General features: G+C 39.0%; 1 protein-coding gene across 3 annotated transcripts in view; it reads left to right on the top strand.

Moving 5' to 3' along the window:
* The window catches only part of LOC114469719 (sodium- and chloride-dependent GABA transporter ine-like), a 45866-nt gene extending 19752 nt beyond the window's left edge, over positions 1-26114 (top strand). For all 3 annotated transcript variants that reach the window (XM_028457477.1, XM_028457479.1, XM_028457476.1), the window contains exons 4-14: positions 3333-3546; positions 12513-12645; positions 13021-13155; positions 14650-14753; positions 15570-15694; positions 16815-16927; positions 20305-20445; positions 20515-20614; positions 23650-23750; positions 23837-24004; positions 25853-26114. In XM_028457477.1, the coding sequence (XP_028313278.1) occupies positions 3333-3546; positions 12513-12645; positions 13021-13155; positions 14650-14753; positions 15570-15694; positions 16815-16927; positions 20305-20445; positions 20515-20614; positions 23650-23750; positions 23837-24004; positions 25853-25984 (1466 nt within the window). In that variant the 3' untranslated portion in view covers positions 25985-26114. The remainder of the gene's footprint in view (positions 1-3332; positions 3547-12512; positions 12646-13020; positions 13156-14649; positions 14754-15569; positions 15695-16814; positions 16928-20304; positions 20446-20514; positions 20615-23649; positions 23751-23836; positions 24005-25852) is intronic.
* The last annotated feature ends 229 nt before the right edge of the window (positions 26115-26343 follow it).

Here is a 26343-nt window from a genome sequence, read left to right as displayed (position 1 = left end):
CTGGCAGCGTGGGTAACATTTGATTAAGTTTGTTTAAGATAGTGTGAACTGTAGCACCTGGAATACAGTGTGTGATGGCATTAAAGAATCTAATATTCCTTGTTATTGAATCGCCAATAATGAGTGTAGTTTGTAGGAAGAGAGTGTTAATAGTGAGTGTGCGCCTGTTATACTTGCCGGGAACGTCCGGCGGGTGGATCACAGCTGGCTGTGGTGGAGCTTCCGTCCTCGGAGTTGACTGGCATTGGGGCATCTGTGTGGGAAAGTCTGGTGGTGTTCGGGTTGCAGAAAGCTGTGGGAAATTCTCCGTTATCGGCTCCGGTTGGCATTGAAGCAGCTCTGCTTCTAACGGCACGAGGGTCGCTGATGTCTGTGGGTGATCAGCTGGCAGTGAAGTGGTGCTGCAGTAGCATTCCTCTGGACTGCAGCTTTGAGGAGGTTTTGACGGGCGACAGAAGAGGTTTTTGGCCAGTGGGAATTTAATCCAGGCAGTGGTGGAGGCGTTTTCCTGGCGGTTGTTTCGGTCAGCTTAATTGGACTGAGTTTGTCCCCGTTTTCATATGAGAGAGCTTCAAAATGATTGTGGAGAGTAAACGGAGGAGGAGGGACGCCATTTTCCGTGTTATTCTGTTGTCTATGCCCGCGAACAACAACCTCAGCCCACTATGGTAGGCGTGGTGTGGAACAGGACAGTCCTGGACCCGGATTCTCCCAGGGAACTGTGTCGTTGTCAAATGGAGTATTATGGAGGAAGGATGACAGCGCTACTATACAACTGTGCCTGCATATTTGGTGAATAATTTATCTTTCTTTTTTAGCTCGTTAGAAAGGTGATGAATCTCTTCCCGTAGTTTGGCAATTTATTTTTTGGCGTTTAGTAGCAGAATGTCTTTCTCTGAAGGCAGGTGAGGAGCAGCGTCTAAACCGTCTGTAGATGTGTTTGTAGATGCGGCCATCTTGCGGTACCCACGGAACGAAAAAACACTGACCAAACAAACACTGACCAAACAAACACAGACTAAACAAACACTCACCAAACAGACATTGATCAGACAAATACTAACCAAACACTGACTAAAACACTGACCAGGTAAAGGTTCTATCATCTATCTTGATCACAGTTGAGTCGACTTCCGGTATCCATTTCGATGGCAAAACAGATGAACGGTGATTAACTGCGACACATCTAAAAAAATCTATCGGCATCCACGTTAATTAATGTTATGTTAGAGTAATTTGGTGTAGCAAAACGGTCAAATTAACGTTTATTTTATAATTACGGCTCCCTCGGTAAGAGCGCAGTGTTGAGCGCGTTACTTCCAGTTCCGGGTTTATGACGTCACCGTATCGCAGTTTGGGTTATAAAAAAAAAGGTCAATATTAAAAACGTTTTTGTACCTCTATAAGTCATTTAAGTTAATATTTCATGATTATTTAATATTATTCCCGTGATTCCAAACTTCCGTTAAATCTCTGGTCACGAACTCACTTCCTCCTTCGTCTCCATGACTGTGGACGGAGGCTGTGCTGACAAACATTCAAAGGAATGTAACGTTTTTGTGAGCGGAAGGGTCCACAACACGGCTCCACTATGATTATTGTTTTTGAACGTACATTTCTGGTAAGTAAACATGCATGTTTATCCGTGAACACAGCATTATAAACGGCCATATTTTCACCACATAAGCAAAACAAAAGCACGTGAGGCTTTTACTCCTGAGTAGAGCGTCACAAGCAGGAGAAGTCAAGTCATTTATAGCAGAAAAACCTGCAAAGTCCGTGTTAACATGCACATAGTTCTAATGTCGGCAGTTAAGAAATCATACATAAAATACTCAAGTACAAGTAGCTCAATTAAATAGTACTCCATGTAAAAGTTACTAGTTACTTTCATCCCCCGCATTTGTTTTTAATGACAAATCTTGCCACGGTTCCCTTGTATATACAGTAAATATCTCATTACTTAAAAAGGAAGAGACCAAATCTTGCACAGTTGGAACTTAATTTATATTGTCCACAAAGGCATCTGTATAAAATAAAAAGTTTGTCTAAATGTGCAATTATTTTTAAAAATAGTATGACACCAATTAATTAAATTCAAAATAATAAAAAAAATACTATAGTATAGCTACATTTATGAACTCTAAACCTGAGAAGATAACCGGCATTTAATCCTTTACTCAGTTATGGTTGGGTGTAGAAATGTATTTCTTTTAAAACGTACTTAAGTGCAAGTAAAATTACTGATTTAGAAATATACTCAAGAGTTCAAGTACCCATAAAAGCAACTCAATTACAGTAATGTGAGTACTTGTAATCAGTTACTTTCACCTCTGGTTATTGGACACTATATGATATTGTAATGGGCCCGAGAGGGTTTTAGAAATACTAAATCGATTAAATTGGTCAACCCAATAAAATATTAAAACCCAATGTAGTGAGAGCAACTGGCCCAATAAAAAGACAGTGGATGCACGTTAACCATTTAATATTTGCAAACCTAAAAGGCTAGCACAACACTATTAAAACAAACATAGAACACCAATCTAAAATATTGTCCAGAGAGGGCGGTATAGACCAGTCCGGGCGCCGTGCGTAAATACCGCAGCTCATTCACTTTCAGGGACCTCTCAGGCAAGGCAGGGGAAACCCCTGCCTCTACTGTAGTTTCGCGTCGGGGTAAGGTCTCCGTCTCGCTCCGCTTGCACGTCCGGGCCGCTCTGGTGGACTACCGCAGCCCCTGGGTCTCGATCCTCCCTGTCACAGAATGACACAGCCAGCACACAGCGCCACGTCCCCCCGAACCCACAGCCGACACGCCCCTAGGGCGTCTGTATACTTACAGGCAAGGCAGAGTCTCCCCTGCCTCTACTGTAGATTCGCGTCGATAGCTCGCGGGGTCTGCTGTGTGCTCCAGGGCTTCAAATCAGGTGTGCGTCCGCTCTCTCCCTCGGCAAGGCTCGTCTGTCGTCCGCGTTCCCACGAACCCACAGCCGCCACGCCCCCAGGGCGTCCGCTCCCTCCCTCGGCAAGGCTCGTCCGCGTTTCGCGTCTCTCGTTGTCTTCCGTGCCCTCCTCTTTATGGTCCGGTCTGATGCGTCGCAGGTGTGTTTGATTGCAGGGGGCCATTGATTAGCCAAAAGTGACAGTTGCTGGGGTTGCTAGGGGCAACAGGCTAAAAGTGTCCAAAATATGCAACCAAAAAGCCACAATAAAAGCAAACAACATGGAATCAAAAGCCACACCACAATAAACCCAAACCAAAATAAAATCCCCTACTTGTGTCCCATCACAATATGAATTGCAGTAACTCTTCCCTCCTGTCTCTACAGGTGTGGGCCTGGGCACAGTTTTCATCTCCTTTTTGTTCCCTACATACTACGCCATTATCCTGAGCTGGGCACTTTACTATCTGTTCAGCTCCTTCAGAGCCGTCCTGCCTTGGACATCCTGCAACAACACCTGGAACGTCACTGGAAAGTGTTCCAGTGGTTTTCTAGCAGGCAATAGCACTCACCTGCAGTCAGCCAGTCAGCAGTTCTTTGAGTGAGTGGACGCTTTTTTTTTTTTTTTTTTTTACAAATATCACAGGAAGTTCCCCCTTTTCTGGATTACTGAATGTTAATGTAAAATATCAATACAGAGACGTCAAGACATCTCTATAATACAAAGGTAATAAGTGAATTTTAAGCAGAAATATGTCCAAAAATGGTAGTAACCTGTTGTTAGAATATAACTCTTTGAAAATAAAATCCAGGCTATGGATTCCAACTTTTTTTGTAGCGTGACCCTATTTTCTTATCACAAAAAAATACTTTTTTTTTCCTTTCTACAATTCGTTTTTGATCATGTTTGTTATACTCTGTTGAGAAAGTGAAAGCAGGGAATACAGTTCATTAGGATTGTGTTTTGTGTTTAGTTTCAAAAAGAATAATTAAGAAATGTAAGCAATTGATTTTTAAATTTCTTTTTTTTTCCAATCAATTACTAGACATTTCAAGGGCCCCCATTTAAATTCCAAATCACCCCACATGGTTTCACGAACCCAAGGTTGAAAAACACTGGTGTAAGGTGTCACAGTTGATTCCTTACCCCAACAAGAAAACAAAACCATTGTGTATAGCAGAGATGGACTACTATTATCACAGCGGGGGCCACACAAATGTGATTGTATCTGATATGAGGGTGACATTATCAAGATTCATGTCAGCATTTAGGATAATGACCAATCTTAGCATGAATACAGTAAAGAGCCAAGGGTTTGTGTGTTTTTGGAGTCATTTTGGGTGTTTTTGGGGTCATTTTGTGCAGTGGTCCTTAAGTTCAAAGCATGGCTGCAAAAGAGAAAACACAAACATAAAACAGAAAGGACAAAGAGAAAACACAAGTGCAAGAGAGGAGACACAACTGACTGAGATGCAGGTTGACTCCTCCCTTGTGTCTTGGATTGTGGCAGACCACAGTGTGTATGTCTGAGACACTGTGTGTCTGTGTCTGACAAAGTGGTCAGCAACACCAGGGCCCCTCAAGGGACTGTCCTCTATCCCATCCTCTTCACCACCTACACCACGGACTTCAGCTACTGCACTGATACCTGTCATCTCCTGAAGTTCTCCAAAGACCAAAAAGCTGATTGTGGACCTAAGGAAAACCAAGAGGCCAGTCAGCCCAATCTCCATCCAGGGGGTCAGTGTGGACATTGTGGAGAAGTACAAATACCTGAGAGTGGTGATTGACAATAAATTGGACTGGGGGAGGAACACTGACTCCCTCTACAGAAAGGGCCAAAGCCGTCTCTATTTTATGAGACAGCTGAGGTCCTTCAACATCTGCAGAAAAATGCTGAGGATGTTCTACAAGTCTGTGGTGGCGAGTGCGATCCTCGATGCTCTTGTTTGCTGGGGGAGCAGGCTGAGGGTCGCAGACGCCAACAGACTCAGACTCATCCACAAGGTCAGTGACGTTATGGGGATTAAACTGGACTTTCTGACAGTGGTGACAGAGAGGAGGAGCCTGTCCAAAGTGAAGGCCATCTTGGTCAATGTGTCCCAACCACTCCATGATGTGCTGGTCAGTCACAGAAGCACTTTCAGCAGCAGGCCAATCCAACCACGGTGCTCTCTAAAATGCATCTCTGTAACTTGACAGCTTCCATCATTCTATATATCTGTATTATATTTGTATATTGTACAATGTAGAACCACTACTAAGTCACCAGCAGGTGGTGCTATAGAACCAGCCAAACATCTTTCTACATTGTACTCCAAAACTTGTTCTCAATACTGCAGGGTTCTCACCAGGAATTTTTCACAGCGCAGGGAAAACGCCAGGTGTGCGAGCAATCAGTGCCGGCGCGAGTGTTGTAGGGGGGTCTGGACGCCGCGAATGTGTGTGATGTGTTTGTTCGTGTGTGCTGACAAAGTGGCTCTGAAAATGGATGGATGGATGGATGTTTGTGTGTGTGCTGCCTGATGGAGTGTTGGTTTGGGAGTGTGTGCGTGTGCCTGTTGCCGCGACGACAGCGTGTGTGATTGCTGTGTGCTGCTGCTGAGCTGTCACTGCAAGGAGTTGCTACGTTCTTCGGACAAAGGTCTTCTCTGTCTTTTTTTGCTGGCTCCGCCATGATATAAGTTTGAGAAAAGTTAATTTGTAGACAACCAAGTGCAGCCACGGGGCTGGTCATAATCTAACATTAGTTTGTATTGGGCTGCCGTAAAGCAGAACGTCTTGCCACCGGGTCGGAGGCAGGAAAGTTGAAAGTGCGGTTTTCTTGCCAGAGACAGCAGGGGGAGATGAAAGACCCCCCAATCACCCCATAAACACTTAAATTACCCTTACAGGGCTTACGAGAAGGATTTATTAAAGTGAAAAGTTACTTAGTTCTGCTTTAAAGCCAAAACATATTTGTTGAATTGGTGAAGTATGATGATGAACAGAGTTAGTTACTTATGCTTGGTATAGATCCTCTACTTATGAATAGTCACAGACACTGTATAGACCAGAAATAACTGAATCGAAGCCACGCTTTTCAAATTTAAATAAGGTATTATGTGGGACCCGCAGTAATATTGGGACTGTTATGATCAAAGGGCCCCCCCCAACTCATTATTTTTATACTTTTGTCTTGTTTTATTTAGTTGATTGTTTTTGTTTTGATTATGAAGCAAACTGTTTATATTGGATGGTGATTATGGGTTACAGAGCTGAGAATGCACACAGATTAGCTTTAATCCGGCCTAAAAACAAAGACCTGACCTGCTCCGAGCCCGACAGAGCACGGCCCGAACGTGTCCCAACCGACAGTATTCACATCCGTACTCGGGCATGTAGAATGATCTGTTGCGAGTTATAAACATGACGAGAAGCTTCATGTGCTGCTACACGCTACGTCTAGTTGAAGCTACACTGTTTATATTGAACGGTAACTACGGGTTACCAAGTGGAGGGTGCACACAGGCAGCATCAAGGGAAGTTAGTGGTGGCAAGGGTCTTCAGGTAAAGAAGGGAGCATCCAAGCAAATCCCCTGTATTAAATAGACGATGTGGCTAATGTATGTTTCTCTTAGTTATGCAGATTAAAGAGAGTTACAACAACACGGGCACACCTGGAAGTCCCTTTAGTGTACAAGTGTACAACAATTATTATGACAGTACCAATTAAAAAAAAAAAAAAAAACAACACAAAAGCCCCTAATCTGGTCGAAACACACTGTATTGGATCAAAATCACAGTGTAGCGGGCTCAACAGCGCTGGTGAGAACCCTGTACTGTATCCACAAAACCTGCCAGATCATCTCCAAAATCAAATTCATTCTTCATTTTGACATTGTCTGTCAGCTCATCAAATTTAATTAAAATCTGTTCCAAAGTTTTTGAGATATCCTGCTAACAATCATCCACATCAGCTGACAGGCGGACAGATAGACAAACGCCAGTGAGAATACTACAGTATGTCTTGACAACCATATGTTCTAATTAAATGTTTCTTGGAGGCAGTATACAAGAAATCTTGACACTATGTTTTTTTCCCTCGTGTCTTGTTCCGGCAGCAAAAGAGCAGAGCGGAGCTCACAGAGGAATTTATTTACTAAACATGAACTTTTTCTTCTGAGAAATGATACGATGCTTCAACATCAAACTCTATCATTTACCATCTGACTCTGGCTCTGAGGTAATCATTTACTGCTTTTTTATTTGCTTGCTCAACTGGAAAGCTAAGTAGCAAGCTAGCTAGCTACAAGTAGCAAGCTAACTAGCAGAAGAATGGCTCTTTCCATAACAGAATACAGCAGTCTTCTCCAAAAGATTACTGAACTGGAGATTACAGTGTGAAGAATACAAGTAAACATTGAGGTTAATGGACACTGTGGATATGATAATGATACGACTGTGCCACTGTTTCAAAACAGCGGAGTGGATAAAGCAAACTCACTACCAGCCCGAGCTAACAAAGCTATCAGACCTAGGGAGGATCCTGTTCCCATTGATAAGCCAACAGGTGTGAGTCCTCCCTGGAATACCCTGGGAACTAAGCCTAAGAAAAAGTCAGATCCACTTCAAAGGCTAACGGACCGAGCAAAGCACCCTGATATCAATAATGAGACGGACTGGCCTGCACTGGCTTCGCAGACTGCAGCCTCAACATCAACTCCCTTGTCTGCCCAGGCACAAAAGTGGACATCTGTTAAAGGCAGAAGTATCACCAAGTCACAAACCCAGTTTCATGGAGAACTGGGTAATCGCTTCGCCCCACTGCTGAATGATCTAGGATCTTGCTCTAATGAGGTCAACACACAACCTTCTCGAACTGCGAAGACTGAAAGTGCTTCAGGAAAACAAAAGTGACATGGTAAGCCAAAGCAACAACCTCACACACTGATAGATGCTCAGAAGATGTTTAGCAGCAACGTGAAAGTGATCTGCTTACCATGACACAATATCAGACCTCGCTGACAAAATCTCACATTACCCACATTTGAAAAATGTTGTGATTCATTTTGGATTAAATGATTTAGCCAAGGAATAGTCTGAGGTGTTAAAGCAGGATTTCACCCATCTGCTAAAAACTGTGAGCTGTTTAGAGCCTAAAGTGTTCATCAGTGGCCCGATACCTCCAGTCCGCAAAGGAGATCTGAAATTCTCAAGGATTTACTCTTGGAATAAATTTTTGTCTTCGGCTTGTGCTGCCCTTTCACTAAATTTTATAGAAAATTTTCCTATTTTTTGGGAACGTCATTATCTTTTTAGAGCAGATGGACTGTGTCTAAACAAGGCTGGAGTAAAACTTTTCACATCCAACTTGTTTTACTTCACCAGTCACACTGCTATCAATCCTGATAAAGACAGAGGACAATATGTACCATCGGAAAACAAAACAACAAGGAAAGAACATGGAGTCGATGAGCTTCCAGCAAGAAATCAAAATCGCCACAATGAAGAGGTCAACCCAACCCCCACATCTCAGGACCCACCTGCTTCACCCCAAAATTCACCTACTTCCACCTCATCCAGCTTCTCTCCTACCCCTGCCTTCTTGGCTTTAACTGCCCAGATGAACGAGCTGGTTCTGGCTGGCACAAGACTGACACCCCACTCTTTACCCCACCATGGTCCCATCTTATCTCCTCTAAAGAACCAATCTGCACCACCCATCGCTCCTCGAGGATACCAGGCCCAGGATCACTCTTCTCCTCAGGCCAGCTGTGTTCAAATTAGAGCGACACAGGTCACTACTAATTAATGATATTATTTTGACACATCACTTGGACTTTTTATTTCTTAATCAAACGTGGTTGAATGATGGTATCAGTCATTCTTACTGAAGGGTGATTCAAGAGTTCTGTTTTTAGTAATGTATAGACCCCCAAAATATTATGGAGAATTCATGGATGAGTTTGCTGAACTGCTGTCAGTTGTATGCACTGAATACAACTTTTTAATAATAACAGGTGACTTAAATATTCATATAGACAATAACATGGACAATACTGCCAAAGAACTGTATGCTTTAATGGACACTTTTGGTCTTATACAACATGTGACTGGTCTGACACACACTCAAAGTCACACTTTGGATCTGGTTATCTCTAAAGGTGTTGATATCTCTGCTGTTGATGTAAGAGACTTAGCTCTATCTGATCATTTCTGTGTCTTTTTTGACCTAGAGACTGTAACATCTGTTCCCCCTACTTCTGTGTGTTTAAAGAAAAGGTAAAAAAAATGACAACACACGTGCACAGTTTATGGAAGCCATAGCAATGACATCAACATTGAGTGCTGAGACAGTTGATGATCTTCTGGATGAGTTTAATACAGAAGTCTGTAATGTCATAGATGTGGTGGCTACAATCAAAACTAAGAGAAAACCAAACACACAGAAAACACCTTGGAGGAGGACTGAGATAATGCAGAATTTGAAATCTTACTGTAGAAGAGCTCAGCGTAAATGGAGATCAACAAAACTCCAAATTCATCTAGAACTATACAAAATAAGTCTACGAAAATTCAATGATGGCTTGTTCAAAGCAAGGCAGCAATACTTTTCTGAAATTATTGCCAAAAATGTCAACAACTCCCCCCGATCAGATAGCCCCTGAATTACTGTCAGCTGGAAAATGCAATGCATTTGCTGTATATTTCAATGAAAAAATACAATCATTGAGGTCAAACTTCAGAACAAACCAGCAAAATAACAAAAAGCTTGAACAACTTCAACCACTGAGTGATGAACTACAATGTTAGAGTTTATTACAGTGAACCCAAAAACAATAGAGGAAACTGTTCAGCAGCTGAACTCATCAACGTGTTGCCTTGACACAATACCCTCAAACTTGTTTAAAACTGTTGTAAAGTCAATTGTCACTAATTTGTGTCAGATAATTAACTGCTCATTCCAATCAGGCACTGTACCAAAACCCCTGAAAGTAGGTGCTGTGAAACCTCTGTTAAAAAGGACAACACTGGATGCCTCTATACTGGCTAACTATGGACCAATCAGCAACCTGCCATTCATAGCCAAGATCATTGAGAAGGTGGTCTTCAACCAACTGAGTCAATTCTTATCATTCAACAAAATATTTGATAAATTTCAGTCAGGTTTTTGTTCTCATCACAGCACAGAAACCGCTCTGATCAAAGTGATCAATGACATAAGGTTGAACACTGATTCAGGAAAAGTATCTGTTCTCATTTTATTGGAAGTGCTGCATTTGACACTGTAGATCAGGGGTGTCCAAACACTTCTGAAATCCTGAAGCAGCTTTGCAGAAAGTCTGCTAATGAGCCTCTCAGCTGTGTTGGAGCAGGGACACATTGAAAAACCTGGTGGACCACCGGCCCTCGAGGACCGTGTTTGGACACCCCTGCTGTAGATCATACAATTTTGTTGCACAGATTGCAAACATGGGTTGAACTAAATGGAAATGTAATGCAATGGTTTAAGTCCTACTTGGAGGAGCGAAGTTATTTTGTAAGCATTGGAAACTTTGAATCTGACAGATTACCAATGTCATGTGGGGTTCCTCAGGGCTCTGTTCTTGGACCCCTTCTGTTTAGCCTTTATATGCTTCCTTTAGGACAAATTTCACAGAACTGTAAGGTTCATTATCAGAGCTACGCAGATGACACACAACTACTGTATATCTATCACTGAACCCAGATGACTATGGTCCCATTGAGGTGTTGTGTGACTGCTTAGAAAAAGTAAACTGCTGGATGAGTGAAAACTTTCTTCACTAAACCATGACAAGATGGAGGTGATTGTCTTTGGTAACAAGGAAAAGAGGACTGCTGTCAGCAAATATCTTGAGTCTTGATCTTTAAAAGCTAAAGACCAAGTCAAAAACCTTGGTGTTCTGATTGACTCAGATCTTACATTCAGCAGTCAGATCAAATCTATCACAAAAACAACTTCTACCACCTAAAGAACATCTCCAGAGTGAAAGGTTTAATGGCTCAGAAAGATCAGGAGAAACTGGTCCATGCTTTTATCTCCAGCAGACTGGACTATTGTAATGGTCTTCTGACAGGAATCCCCCAAAAGATCATCAAACAGCTACAGCTAGTTCAAAACGCTGCAGCTCGGGTCTGAACCAGAACAAAGAGGTCAGAGCACATTACTCCAGTTTTAAAGTCTTTACACTGGCTCCCAGTCAGCCTCAGAATAGACTTTAAAGTTCTGCTGCTGGTGTATAAATCTGTGAATGAGTTTGGTCCAGAATACATCAGTAACATGTTAGTCAGGTATGAACCCAGCAGTTCTCTCAGATCTATGGACACATGTCAGATAGTGGAGCCCAGAGCTCACAGTAAACATGGTGATGCTGCTTTTAGTTGTTATGCTGCAAAGAAGTGGAACAAACTGCAGCAGAGCTGAAGTCAGCATCTAATGTGAACATTTTTAAATCAAAGTTAAAGGCACTTTTTTTCTCTACTGCATATGATTGAGAGAGAGATTTTTGGTCATGTTGTTGATGTGTTGTTTGTTGATGATTTGAATTGATTTTACTGATGATTTTAAATGTTATTATTGATTTTAAACAATTGAATGTTTTATCATGTAAAGCACATTGAGTTGCCTTGTGTATGAAATGCACTGTACAAAAAAATTTGCCTTGGCTTGCCTAGTGTGTTTTTTTAACAATGTGAATTCTAGGGATGTAACGATTAATCGTATGGCAGTTAAAAAACGATTTATAGGTAACGCTTGATATCGATTTTCTGAAAATTGAATCGCAGTACTTTTTTTAAACAGCAGAGGGCGCTATATATTTATCCTTTTGTCCAAATGCTGAGGCGGCGGGCGGAATCTGCCACTACTTTGTTTCTGGCCGCCTTCTACTCTTAAATATGTTCATAAATGATTCCTTACCCCTTTAGCGCCGAAAGAATATCTGTAATATTACTGAATATCTGTAAAAGTCACGTTTTTTATTAGCTCTGTCTGCTAGCATAGCATCTCTTCTTCACTGCACAGAATATCTGCATGCCAACCGAGCACTGGGTTACCAGCGCCCTCTGCTGGTCCAAACAAATATCTGACGTGAATACAGGGCAATGACTGTTTTTTTTTTTTAAAGTCCAATTGTTAAGGCACAAAATACATTTTCAGTTTCACTTTAAAAAAAGAAAAAGAACTATTATGCAGTTTTGCATTGTTTACTATAAAACCAGAATTTAAATTAATAGGCTTCTTCTTCATTTGTATTATTCCTTTATTTATTTCATTCAAGATTTATTTTTAGTTCAATTGCATTGTTTTGAATAGTTTATCAAGGGATTCTTTTGACAATGAAAAATAAAAGGAAAATAGTACAGTATTTTCTAGTTTTTTTCCCCCCAAAAAATAAAAAAATGAATATTTTTCAATCATCATTTGTCTACAGTCCTATTTTGTAAAATAAATCGTGAGAGAATCCTATCGTGAACCCAGTATCATGAATCGAATCGTATTGGGAGTTGAGTGAATCGTTACATTCCTAGTAAATTCTGAACATTGCTTTCCTTGTCTCCAGCCATAGGTTATTGGAGAAAACCAACAGCATTGAGGAACTTGGGGGCATACGTTGGGAGCTCTTTGGCTGCCTTTTTGCTGTCTGGGTCATCATCTATTTTTGCATATTCAAAGGAGTCAAGTCCACTGGCAAGGTGTCAGCACTGTTTTCTGTGTTTTTGTGTTTACATTGTAGAAATACTGTAGAGAGCTTATGAATAATAACACATCTAACAACTTCTAAAAACATTGAACGATAAAGGAAAGTGAAGACTTAAAACTGAGTCCAACAAAGATAAGACTTATTGTTCCATTGATCCAAAACAATCAAGGCAAAGGGGAATTGAAATCTGATTTCACAGATATCTTTTTGTTTTTAAGAGTAATCCATCACCTGCATTTATTGGATGTATCATTTGGTCCAGATAGACCTGAGGTCAGGATACAGATGAATCTCACTGAATGCAAAGATAATCAGTTAGAATAATTCACTAAAGTCTGACCCTCGTCTTGGGGTTGGTTTTGTACAGGTTGTTTACTTCACGGCTGTCTTTCCATACTTCATCCTAATCGCCTTGCTCATCAACAATGCCCAGCTTCCTGGAGCCAAGGATGGTGTTCTCTACTTTGTGACGCCTGTCTGGAACAAACTGTTTGACGTGCAGGTGAGAAAGAGAACAACTACAACAACAACAACTTTTCTCACTTGGTACCATCTTCATTCACACTTTAAAGGCTTGGAGGACATTTCTGTGCCCATTTATAACCATACAGTACAGTCCAAATGTATGGGCACCCCTTTTTCTTTTTTTTTTTTTTTTGTTGAAAAATCCCAATGAAATGCGCAATTCTGATGAGATCTGGATGAAACTCGGTGGGGTGCCAACCTGACATAACTGAGTCAAATTTCATAAAAGTCGGTCAATACCAACTGAAATATGATTTATTTTTTTTATTTTGCCAATGATGAGAAATGGAGATTTCAGTTTTTTCAAATTGATCCAGAATCAGTATATTGATTCGGATTTTACGCAGAACCTTAAATCAGGCTTTACGGAGCTAAATTACCATGGTAACTTAGGCTGAACGACTAACCTGGTCAGGTCCAGGTTTTGTTGTGGATCAGATCTGAGCGAGTACTAAAGTCCTGCCTCCTGACCAATTCATTTCTCCTAGAAAATGACCTGTCCAATAAAAGGAGGATTATTGTGTACACATCTCTGTGTGGATCTGATGTGACGCTGACAGGAAAGAAAGAATATTTAGATATTGATCAATCCTTTCATTTACCCATGACATTCTATAGGACACAGAGATTTTTACCTGATGGACTGACCTACATTAGTCATCTGATAAAGCCATTAATTAATTAATGTATTTTATGGTGATACAAAGAGCTTCACTCCTGTAAAATAATATAAAATATAAATGTATTCAACCTTATGATTTAGGCTGAGCTGTATGAATGCAGCATCAGAGACACACACAAGGTAAAAGGTAAATTGAAACTGATCAGAGTGTCTGTTTATTCTCCATTTATAATCTCACTAATTTAAGCATTAACGCTCATCAATTTCTGCATTCATCCTTCGCTGCTTTTACTGCAGCAACAGTGTTTTCTTTTTAATAACAATAATAATAATGCATCAATTTTATATAGCGCTCTTTTGGATACTCAAATTCGCTTTACAGAATTAAAAGATTATTCTTTCACTCCACACTCACTCACTTGGTCTGAATTATGGATTTTAATTCTTCACATTTTTAAAGAATTATTCCTCAATTGTCATGTAAGTTTCTCTCCAGTTTCTCTGTGATTGTGGTTGGTCTTACACTGTAATCTCCTCTTCTGTCAAAAGAGTGCACACGTAGCCAGGCTGAAATCAACTCGCTTAACTAAGTGAGTTGTAATCGAGAGTCGTAGGACGGCTTCTGTCTGACGAACAATGTTTGCTGAGGTGAAGCCCACTAATGGAGATAAATCCAAGATATAATTATCTACTGTAGCTTCGTTGGCTAAGTTTTTGCTCTGTGACAGTCATTCATCAACAAAAGCAGCGTGATATCTGAACTGTCTATCTCCTTGTCTCTGTATCTGCTGCTTTAAAAAACAGACTAATACTGATCTCACTCTAATGCGTCCTGTCTGACTTTGGCAGGTTTGGGTTTACGCTGCTGCACAGGTGTTTAACTCACTGGGAATATCGTTTGGCTCCATGGTTTCATTGGCCAGTTACAACAGGTTCAGCAACAACATTCTCAGGTAAATGTTTAAATCACCAAATTGCTAAATGTTCCTCAATACCACTGATGGGGAAAAGTTTTTAAAAACATACTTATTTGATCATTAATATGCACAAATATGGTCTTTTGTTGACAACACAATGTAAAACTTTTGATGCAAGGAAGCCTCGCTTTGGGAGGAGTTCCATTAAAGCAGACATGGGCAACTTTAATGACAGCGGGGGCCATAAAAATGGGATTCTCTGATATGAGGGATTAATTATCAACATTCATGTCAACATTTAAGATAATGATCATCTGAGCATTAATGCAGGAAAGAATATAAGGTTTGCATAATTTTGTAGTTGTTTTGTACTTATTTCTTTCATGTTTGTCTGTTTTTCTTCCTTGTTATGTGTTTTTTGAGTTTATTTTATTTATTTATATTTTTTATTTATTCAGTTTATTTTTGACATGGTTACATTCACTTTCACGTTTACAACTTTTTTGTGTGTGTGTGTGTTGTTGATGCCATTTTGTGTATTAGTCTCATTTCAGTATTTTTTTTTGTCGGTTTGTGTGTTTTACAATAATTGTGATCATTTATATTTTCTTGTTGTGTATTTTTACGTCATTTTGTGTGGTGTTAGAGTACGTTTGTGCATTTTTATTGTTGTTTAGTACCTTTTTTGATTTTTTTTGTGTATTTATCTTGTTGTGCATTTTTTCTGTCATATTGTGTGTTTTTGGCCAGCAATTTCCCATGACTGCTTTGTAAGAAAACTTGTTTCTTCCTGATTGGATGATTTCTTCCTTATCTGTGGTAAATGTGATACACTCTTCTCTTTCTTTACAGAGATGCATTAATTGTGTCGGTATGCAACTCATTCACAAGTATCCTAGCTGGCTTTGTGATCTTCTCTGGTATTGGTTACATGGCTTACACCCATAACCTACCAGTGGACAGAATAGCCACAGATGGTAAGCGTCAACTCCAATGATTGTTTATTGATAAGTCACATAGTTTAGAAACAGGCTGACAGCCAATGGAATCAGCAGAGACAAAAGATGTCTTACACTTAAAATCAAACTGCACCTGAAACCTTGATTGGTTGAGCCACTTTTTTTTGTCTCTTTAATGTTTTTGATTATTTGCTGTTTTGTTTCACTTGTAATATTGTTGAGCACATTGAATTACCTTGTGTATGAAATGTACTTAACAAATAAATCTGGCCAGCCTCACCTCGCCGTACTTTATCGGTCAGCATTAGACAAGGAAAGGCAAATTTATTTGTATAGTGCATTTCATACACAAGGTAATTCAATGTGCTTTACATAATCAAAAAATTGCAGTTTAAAAATGAATAAGAACAACAAAATCTGCTGTAAAAACATTTAAAATCAGCTGTAAAAAGTTTAAATCAACACTAATATTTGATTACAAATCTTCCTCTCAGCCATATACAGTAAAGAAAAAGAGTGCCCTTTAACTTGGATTTAATGTTTAATGTTCACATTGGATGCTGACTTCAGCTCTGCTGGTAGTTTGTTCTACTTCTTTGTAGCATCACCATGTTTGCTGTGAGCTCTGGGCTCCACTATCTGACCTGTGTCCATAGATCTGAGAGACCTGCTGGGTTCATACCTGACTAACATCTCACTGATGTATTCTGGACCAAATCCATTCACAGATTTAAACACCAGCAGCAGAACTTTAAAGTCTATTCTGAGACTAACATGAATTTGGGATTATAGGTCAACCACCAGGTGGCACTTTGTTCCAGTCCGTTTCGACATATTTCCTTTCTAATAATGCAGTTTCTTTCTCCCAACACTGCACCCTCTACAACTGATTTCCCTGTAAACGTGTCTATATCCAAACAAACCTTTTATATTATTTTATTTCATCCATTGTTTTTAGAAGCTTTAAGATCTGCTAACATCGTGCAGTATATTTGGTCTTCTGAGAATAAATAGAAAACCCTGTTTAAATTTTAAAAAAAGTCCACTTTGTTTTAAACTGCAGCTCAGGTCATAGAATTTGTGATAAACTTTTGTTGTGTCTAGCAATGTCTTAAGTCATGGTGATGTCTTGATTTAGGTCCAGGGCTAGTGTTTGTTGTGTACCCTGAGGTCCTCTCCACAATGCCGGGCTATCAGATCTGGACACCGCTGTTCTTCTTCATGCTGGTGTGTCTGGGCCTGGACAGTGAGGTAAACATCTGCAACTCTCCAATAAATTATGGCTAGCCCTTTAACATTTAATAGCTACATTTGACAATCCGGAATTAATATTATACATATCAACAACATAATTGTGACTTGTCAAATAAATAGAAAATTACGACTATCTGTAAATCTAGTTTGAGATACCTCCAAGTTTATTTTGACTAGACGTAATTCCACCATGGCTGACCCAGCCTATACGCAGCTGCTTAGGGCCCCCAACCTGGCAACCCCACTTGCATGTTACTGGTACTGCTGTGCATTGCACGCATCAAAACTGCAGGGCGCATTTCCAGTAATCTATCCAGCCATGCATTTGTTTGTAATTACAAACTGGCAACCCAGAGAGTGACGCTGCCACGATTGGTCAGCTCATTGTAAGCAAGTAGCGTGGAAGAAAATGCCTGATACAAACAACAGCACTCATCATGTTGAAGAGAATTTATCCATCCGGATGTGTAGGCAGAGACAGAATCGCCTACTACTCTTAAACATGTTCTGAAATGATTCCTTACCCCCCTTCAGCACCGAAAAAATATTTGTAATATTACATGAATATCTGTAAAAGTCACGTTTTTTTATTAGCTTTGTCTGCTAGCGCATAGCATCTCTTCTTCACTGCTAGAATAGCTGCATGGCAACCGACCACTGGTTTACCAGCGCCCTCTGCTGGTCGAAACAAATATCTAATGTAAATACAGTACACTGACTAAAATGAAATATCTATTGTAAAATAACTAATAGCTTTCATGTTTTTCATGTTGTAGGCTTGTCAATCACTAAAGCTTCAGAGTTTCCCCGTTTTACCGATTGGCCATGTTTGCACTTTATTTATGTTAATTTATTTTACTTTTAAATGTGTCCAGCAATGGCTTGTTTTAAGATTCACGAGGATTTAATGTAAGTGAAAACAATTGATATTATTTAATTTAATTACATATTATGTTTGTGTTTGTTAAAACTGTATAACAAGATTGTGCCTTTTTGTAAGACTCTACATTTAAGTATAGTTAATAAATGTTTTTACAAAAACATGGTGGGCCGCCGGTGGGCTTCTCTACCACTAGGCTTAGCAAGTTTTCTGGAGGAAACCCTGGATAATAATAATAATACCAAAATGTTTTTGTTTTACCAAAAATAAATTACACTGTGGGCCCCATATACTGATTTTGCTTAGGGCCCCCAAATGACCTGGGCTAGCCCTGAATTCCAGTTCAAGATATCTATAACGTCATTTTGACAGGTTAAAATGTGATTGTAGATACTGTATCTACAAATGCCATTAATGATATTTTTAATGGAGATGAGATGAAGATTTTTTGATTTGGAATCGTTACTAGTCAGAATAAAATTGTAGATATCCCTAAATGGAGTTATTGATAGTCATGGATATGGATAATTCAGTTGCAGATATCCACATCTCACTACGAATTACGTTGTGGATATCTGAAATTACAATTGTGAATAGGAAGAATGCCATTGTAGATATCCGAAATGTTCATTTTGACTAGAAAGATACAATACATATCCAGACGAGCTATTAAATGTTAAAAGGGGTTGCCATAAGAAGTGGATGGACACACGCACGCAAGCGAAAGCACACACACACACACACACACAAGCACACATTATATATAGAAGGGGCGGTGCCAACAGTAGTGGTTCATGAAGCAAAAAGCAACCAATGAGTCAAAAAGTGCCATTTTCAGCCAATAGCTAAATTTGATTATATGTAATAGCTGTGTTTCAACCCATAGAGGGCAGTCACATTAACATTTCTACAACAAGATACGCCAAATTGTAATACTTTGACTAGAATGTCAAGAGTTGGACAAGAATCAACATACCAAAATACATTTGTTTTCATCAGAAAAAAGTTTTTTTGGGGTTTAGTTACTTTTTAAGAGGATGTTCTCTTCCCTAAACCTAAAGAACATGTGGCTCTGTCTCTGTTGACGTTGCCCAACACTTTCTTAGCTTGAAAATAATTGAAAAAAATGCAGCACGACTTAAGCAGTGACGTGCGGCGAGATTTACAAATACAATTGAATCCAAAAGAGTATCTTATTCATCATTTGATTGAAAACAGACAATGGATTATGTTTTATATCTCATATCAGCATTCTTTACACACACATGTGACACATTTTTCATTTGAGGTCATAATTAAATCCAATTGAGTATACGTAAAATTACAAATAATTGTGTGAAAAACAGATTTGCACACTTGGATCAATGCAAGTAAAAACTTTCAATTTCCAAACTTTCAGTCAGAGGACCTTCATCAGGGTAATGAACAGCATTATCTTAATGAACAGACTTATATAATGCCGGCAATCAGTCACACCTTTGCTAAACCACTCCTGATCACATGGGAGATGTAGTTCAGAAGCAGGAGGAGGAGGAGTTTGTAGTCCTGACTGCACAGCAATGAATAAAGTAAGAAAGGAAGCATAATGGATATCCAACACAATATATACGTACATCAAGAGAACAAAACTAGGGAGAAGACTAATTATACAGTATATACAAATAAACAGTATGCAAATAGAAGAAATACATAACATGAAAGGATGAGGACACTGCATACACATCAGCCAGACAGTCATAAAATGCAGTGCCTAAAACCTTTTAAGAAATGATGTTAAAGCACTCATGTCAAAATCTACATTTAAGCCTTTTGGGTGTAGACAGTCTAGTGTGAATTCATTTTGGAAATGTAATCTAAATATAAACAAGAGCGAAGATGATTTTAGGTAACGCAAGAATCTGTGGACTCACGAGCGACAGGCGTACTGTCACCAAGTGACTTTTTTTTTTTTTTACTGCTGTTTTATGATTAATCCGCCAGCCTAAACATGTTACAGAATTACCTTTCATATTTTTTCCAGATTATGGAAAGACAGAGTGTATAATCAGAGTGTTTGAGAACTTTTTATTTGAGATATACAGAGGGACAGCGATACACTTTGTATTGTATAAGAGCACAGTTTGTGAGGAATTACACAATCCACTGAGAAGTACACCAAAGCATATCCTCTCTGTATTTGAACTGAACATGCAGAAATTCTGCTATTCTTAATTGAAAAAATATTTTGATACTTAATTCGAACTGAAAAAGGGTTTATAATACATACCAGCTGACAAAATGTATTATATTTTATAATTAAGTTTTTATTTATTTTCAAGATTGACAGGAGAAGCTCTGCCTCCCCTGTCACCCCTGAATGCATGTAATGAATCTATAAACATGGGTATTCTCTGACTTGGACACAAACCATCAAAACAGGACCTAAAGAGGTAAATTGAAGACTTTATCAGTGAATGTAACAGCATGAATGTGGTGTTTTCTTATGTTTGTGCAGTTTTCCAATGTTGAAGTTACTGTGACCTTCATAAAGGACCAGTACGGAGCCAGACTTCTACCATACGTTAAGAGAGAAGAACTGCTCGCCCTGGCTGTTTGTGTTGTCTGTTTTATTTTTGGGATTCCTCACATCACTAAGGTAATGTGTAGCAGACTTTGTAGTTTTGATGTGGAAACAATGAAAGATACTGTGATCTTCTCCTCTCAGGGAGGTATTTACGTATTCCAGCTGATGGATCACTACTTGGCGGTGGTTTCCTTGGTCTTTTTGGCTTTCTTTGAAGTTGTTGCTGTCTGCTGGTTCTTTGGTAAAGTCCCACATTTACAAAAAGCTTCAACAAATGTAGAAAGGTTCATATTCCTATCCTAGTTTTAGGTTTGTTTTATAATATGTTTCTCTAATATGGAGCACGTAGTAGATCCAGCTGCAGTACTAATAACACAGAGAAAAAAGTATAGCATAAACATATGTTAACATAAAATAACGCATTCTAGTATCATCAAACAATTATCTCTCATTATAAAAAATAAAGGCCCGCATTTATCAACCTTGCGTGAAAACGGGTACAAATTTGAGTTCACATTTAGTCGTACGACAATATCTAATTAATGGAACATTCGTATCGGACTAATCCATCGTACAAATGATCAGGTGTTGATAAATCTGGCTGCAGAATTCCATCATCATTAACATTTTACGCCCTTGAATATTCCTGGTTCGTAGGCCCCGCCCACTGAGGTCAAACAAACACTGGCAAGAAAAGAAAGGAAATCCTGGAGCAAAGCAAAGATGTGCTTTTTGACAATGTAAAAACTGGACTTAAAGGAGTGCATTTAAACACTCTATGGAAGAGAATCAGCTACGGAGCAGATGACATCTGCCCCCCTGTGTGCATCGTGAACAACTTCACAGCAGAGACCCTGGAGAGATACACATAAATATGACATTTACATTATTCTCAGTTATCTCCACCCTTGAGGCAATAAATATCACATTAAAGACTAACTAAACCCATGCTGTCTCCTGACCTGCTACTAGGAGGGAAATTAAAAAAAAATCCTTGATTGTGGGTAGGGCTCCAGGAGCAGTTAAGGCATGCCCAGTTATACTATTAATTAGTATTACTATTAATGATTTCATAAAAGCGTGTGCGATTATGAACACATCAAAATCCATTCATAATTTTTCAAGTTATTGTGTACAGTGTCACACTGCATTAGCTTAGCATTAGCATAGAATAGAACACTGATGATATCACTGTTAATGACATCATCAGTTTTTAGAACCGATGACATCACTGTTCATGACATCATCAGTTAGAATATTCTAATTGGAACACAGATGACGTCACTGTTGATGACATCATCCATGTTCTAATTGGAACTCTGATGACATCATCAGTTTAAAACATTCTGATTGAACTCTGATGACATCACTGTTGATGACGTCATCAGTTTTCTACAACATAGTTTAACAGGAGTTCCACAGTGTGGATGGGAAAACTAATTGTATATATCTATATATTTTCTTTTAGTAGTCAGAACATCACCAAAATGTAATCAACTGTTCCTTGTCCCATTATCAACATTTCCTGAAAATTTCATCAAAATCCATTCATACACAAACAGACAAACAAACACGCAAACAAAGTGACCAACATACTTCAAAAACGTTTTGAAATCACCAAATAAGTCCAAAATAACAGATGCACTCACTCGCTTTATTTAGAAGCCGTTGACAAAGTTTCAGGTCGATCAGACACTGCGTTGGGGAGATATGCGCTCCACACACACTCAGAACATTCTGGCTTTTATAGACAGATGAGACTCAGTCAGATTTTGTTGCTGAACCACTAATGCACACACTCGGATATGGGTGAGTTGAGAAGAAAAAGAAGGTATGGCTGATGGAATGTCAGGCTTTCATGGTAATTTTCTCTAAACTGAAAGGTTATAATCTAAAATTCAGGTCATTGTATTTTTTAAGTGTTCTTTGTTTGTTCTCCAAGAGTTGATTTTACAGAGGTGCTAAAATGTACCCCTCATGGTTTAAAGTCATGTCAGCTGAGTTCAAATTTCTTAGTCAAGCGTTGGACTGAACATTCGTACCCGTGATTGTGTGTTCATGTATGTGTCACAGCGATTTTGTGAGATAAGAAGATAAATTTAGATGCAGGTGGGATAATGAAGGAATTCTATCCGTACGAGAGATGACATTACGGAAGTCACATGACCATTCAGTGTGGTTAGGGTTAGTTAGTCCGTAACGTAGTATAGGGTTAAGGTTATAGTTAGCATTAGGGATACGGTTAGCGTTAGGGTTAGTCCGTAATGTAGTTTAGGGTTAGGGTAACGGTTAGAGTTTAGGGTTAGTCCATAACGTAGTTTATGGTTATGGTTTCAGTTAGCGTTAGGGTTAGTCCATAACGTAAGTTAGAGTTAGGGTTCGTCCATAATGTAAGTTAGGGTTGGGGTTTGTCCATAACGTAGTTTATGATTATAGTTACAGTTAGCGTTATAGTTAGTCCATAACGTAAGTTAGGGTTAGGGTTACGGTCAGCGTTAGGGTTAGTCTGTAACGTAGTTTAGGGTTAGGGTTACGGTTAGCGTTAGGGTTAGTCCATAACATAGTTTATTGTTATGGTTACAGTTAGCGTTCGGGTTAGTCCATAACGTAAGTTAGGGTTAGGGTTCGCGTTAGGGTTAGTCCATAACGTAGTTTATGGTTATGGTTACAGTTAGCGTTAGGGTTAGTCCATAACGTATGTTAGGGTTAGTCCATAATGTAAGTTATGGTTAGGGTTACGGTTAGCGTTAGGGTTAGTCCGTAACGTAGTTTAGGGTTTGGGTTACGGTTAGCGTTAGGGTTAGAGTTAGTCCGTAACGTAAGTTAGGGTTAAGGTTACGGTTAGTGTCAGGGTTACTCCATAACGTAGTTATGGGTTAGTTAGTCTGTAACGTAGTTGACGTATTAATACAAACGGAAGTACAAGGGCGTAGTGTCTCATTGGCCAGTTTAGGTCACGTGGTGTACCTATCACGTTTCTTAAACTGGCCAATGAGGGGCCAGTTTAGGTCACGTTATTCGTTACGTGCACCTATCACGTGACCTAAACTGACCAGAGAGGGGTGTTGCGTATGGATAGAATGCCGGTTTATGGATACGTATTACATATTGACAGCCACTGCCTTTCATTATTGATGCTTGTAGTTGATAGATGGCAGTTGGTAGCAGGACTGTAAGTTATTGTCATATGAAAGACAGATTTTAATCTTATTTGAGAAGTTGTCACTGTCTTCATTCCGCAGAAAAATATATATAATCACTCCTTTGTTCTTCCAGGAGTGCCTCGTATCTCTGTGATGGTGAAGAGGATGTTAGGAAAAGCTCCAAACTTATACTTCCGGCTCTGCTGGCTTCTGTTTTGTCCTCTGTTGGTGTTTGTGAGTCATGTTTAAAAAGTGTGGCTTAAAACTGCAGTTAATACTGCGTGAAATACAGTTTTTTTTTTTTTTTTCTTTCTGCGTAGGGCATTCTGATCTCCAGCATTGTTAAGTACACACCAGTTCAATATGAGAAGTACAAGTACCCGTGGTGGGCTGAGTGTGTGGGCTGGATCATCTCACTGGTATCTATCGTGTGGATCCCACTGGGGATCATTCAGGAAATTATTTCCAATAAAGGATCCCTCATCCAGGTAAGTCTACGGTGAAATATTTGAATTTTAATTCATTACGTTTTTAATGCTGCTGCTGTTGGTGTTCTATTGTTTTTTGTTATTTTTTGTGTAATGTTGTATTTTTATTATTGTATATTTGTATTATTTTGTATATATTCTATTAACATTACTGATGTTTTTCTTTTTCTATTCTTAGGGTCTTTTTCTTCTATTTTCTTTTACTTAATTAGATTTATTATTATTTTAAGGGTTAGGGTTAGTACATGTACATGTTTGCATTCAATGACAATTAAAAATCCTTGAATCCCTTGAATAATTACCTCCTTGGCGGAGGTAATCAGGGTGTCAAACTAATTTTTGTCCAGGGGCCAAATATGGACCTGTTTGATCTCAAGTGGGCCACAGATTTTAGGCGGGAAAAGTAATTTCAATATTAGCGTGCAATTTAGGGGATGCAGGATTTTATTTCTTTCAGCAACTTGTGATACAGTCATGTGGTATAAACATGAGAAAACTGAACTGTAACATTTTGTGGGATTTGTTTGTGAGAAATTGCAGGATTTTAGGGGGAAAAAAATAGTTATTAAATCACTGACAGTTATCAAAAAAACATATTGTGGAGTTTTATGGAATTTGGAAGGTATATCTAAAACTGAATTATTTGGTCATTTATTTATTTATTTATTTTTTATTTATTCAGTTTTTTTTCTTATTGAACATGGAGACGAGAGAAGCAGTTTGCTTATCTAAGTCCCGTCCCCTGTTTTGAACACAGAAAATTTACATCAAAGCTTGTCTCTGTGGTCAAACATTCTTAGGTTGTTCTGAACACAATTTCACTTTTTTTTCTTTTCTTTTTTTTGTCCTTTTTTGTGTAGGATTGATTCTCATCTGTAGTCAGTGTTGTCTTTTTTTATTCCTCCTCCTCTCTATCGTTGTTCCTGTCGGCATGATTACCATCAGTAATGTTGTTGTTTAGGTGGATCCTTCGTATTTTCCCAAGTCTTCCATCGTTTTGATGAAGATTGGTTTTCCGTTCTCTTCTCCCAGTGGTGTGATATAAATCCTGCAGTTTCTTGTGCACGTCTTTTGAATTTTTCCTCCTTTTTTATTTGGCGTGCCTTCAGGTTTTCATTCATGAACACCTTATAACTTATAACTTATAACTCATGAACACTAACTTTATACAATGTTTCATGTTTTCTCTGTCATTTTTACTTTCTCCTGCAGGCTGCATTAGATGCTGTAAAGCACGTGTCAAACTCAAGGCGCAGGGGCCATATCCGGCCCTTTAAAGCATCGAATTCGGCCCACAGGGGAAAGTAAAAAATACATACGAAACATGAACCATTGTGTAATTACCAAATATTTCAGTGGGAGATAAATCCGCCCCACCCCAAATACACAAATTTGCATGGCTCACAATTTTTCATTGCTTATGTCACATGATGGCAATCATTTCTAAATGCAAATTGTTGAAAGAATTTTAAATTTTTTTTCAATTTTCCTCCAAACGTTCCAATTTAGACATATTAGAACATATTAGGACAAGTAAAAATGGGTCACAAAATCAAAAAAATACAAATCTACCTTGTGCAGGGACATATATTTGGCACTTAATGCATTATTATTGCCAGTACCTTACATACTTTTCATTTCATTTATACCTGAAAGTGCAAACTCGGACAAATTAGTGTTAAAACAACTTGTTTTCTTCACCTAATGCTTGACAACCTGCTCAAAAGGGCCGGATTTGGCCCCCGGGCCTTGAGTTTGACACATGGAGCCCAAAACATCAGTAGATATCATAGTGTTGTACCATCCCACATCTGTTAGCAAAGTTTTTCTTTATTTTCCAACCTTCAGAGAATTAAGACAGCCATGATTCCAACAATAGACCTGGACATCAAGGAGCAGATCCTCAGTGACCCGATGGGGGAAGAAATGTCACCTCATGACATGACAGGCAATGAAGCCACGGCCATGTTCGTGCCTTAATAAACTAGCACGACTCATCTTTATCTTAATATTATATCTTAAATGTAATTACTTTAAAAAAAAAAAAAAAAACAGTTGAACGCTAAAACCAACATGGGAATGCTGGAATAAAGACCTAAAAACAGGAAAACTTCTGCAGACTCAGAAAGACAAAAGGTTGAATCCACTAATACAAATTGACTGCAAAAATGCTCAAAATGGCAACAAAAACACGCAAATAGTTCAAAAATGACACAAAATGAAAGGAAAAATATCCAAAAAGGCAACAAAAATAAGACTCCAAAAACACATAACACTACAACAATAGACCACATATCAATAACAAAAATAGAAAAAATTAAACCAAAAAATACACAAAA

The sequence above is a fragment of the Gouania willdenowi genome, chromosome 9, assembly GCF_900634775.1.
Source record: "Gouania willdenowi chromosome 9, fGouWil2.1, whole genome shotgun sequence".
Lineage (NCBI taxonomy): Eukaryota > Metazoa > Chordata > Actinopteri > Blenniiformes > Gobiesocidae > Gouania > Gouania willdenowi.
Note: the sequence above shows the minus strand (reverse complement) of the source record. Positions and strands in the feature narration are given on the sequence as shown.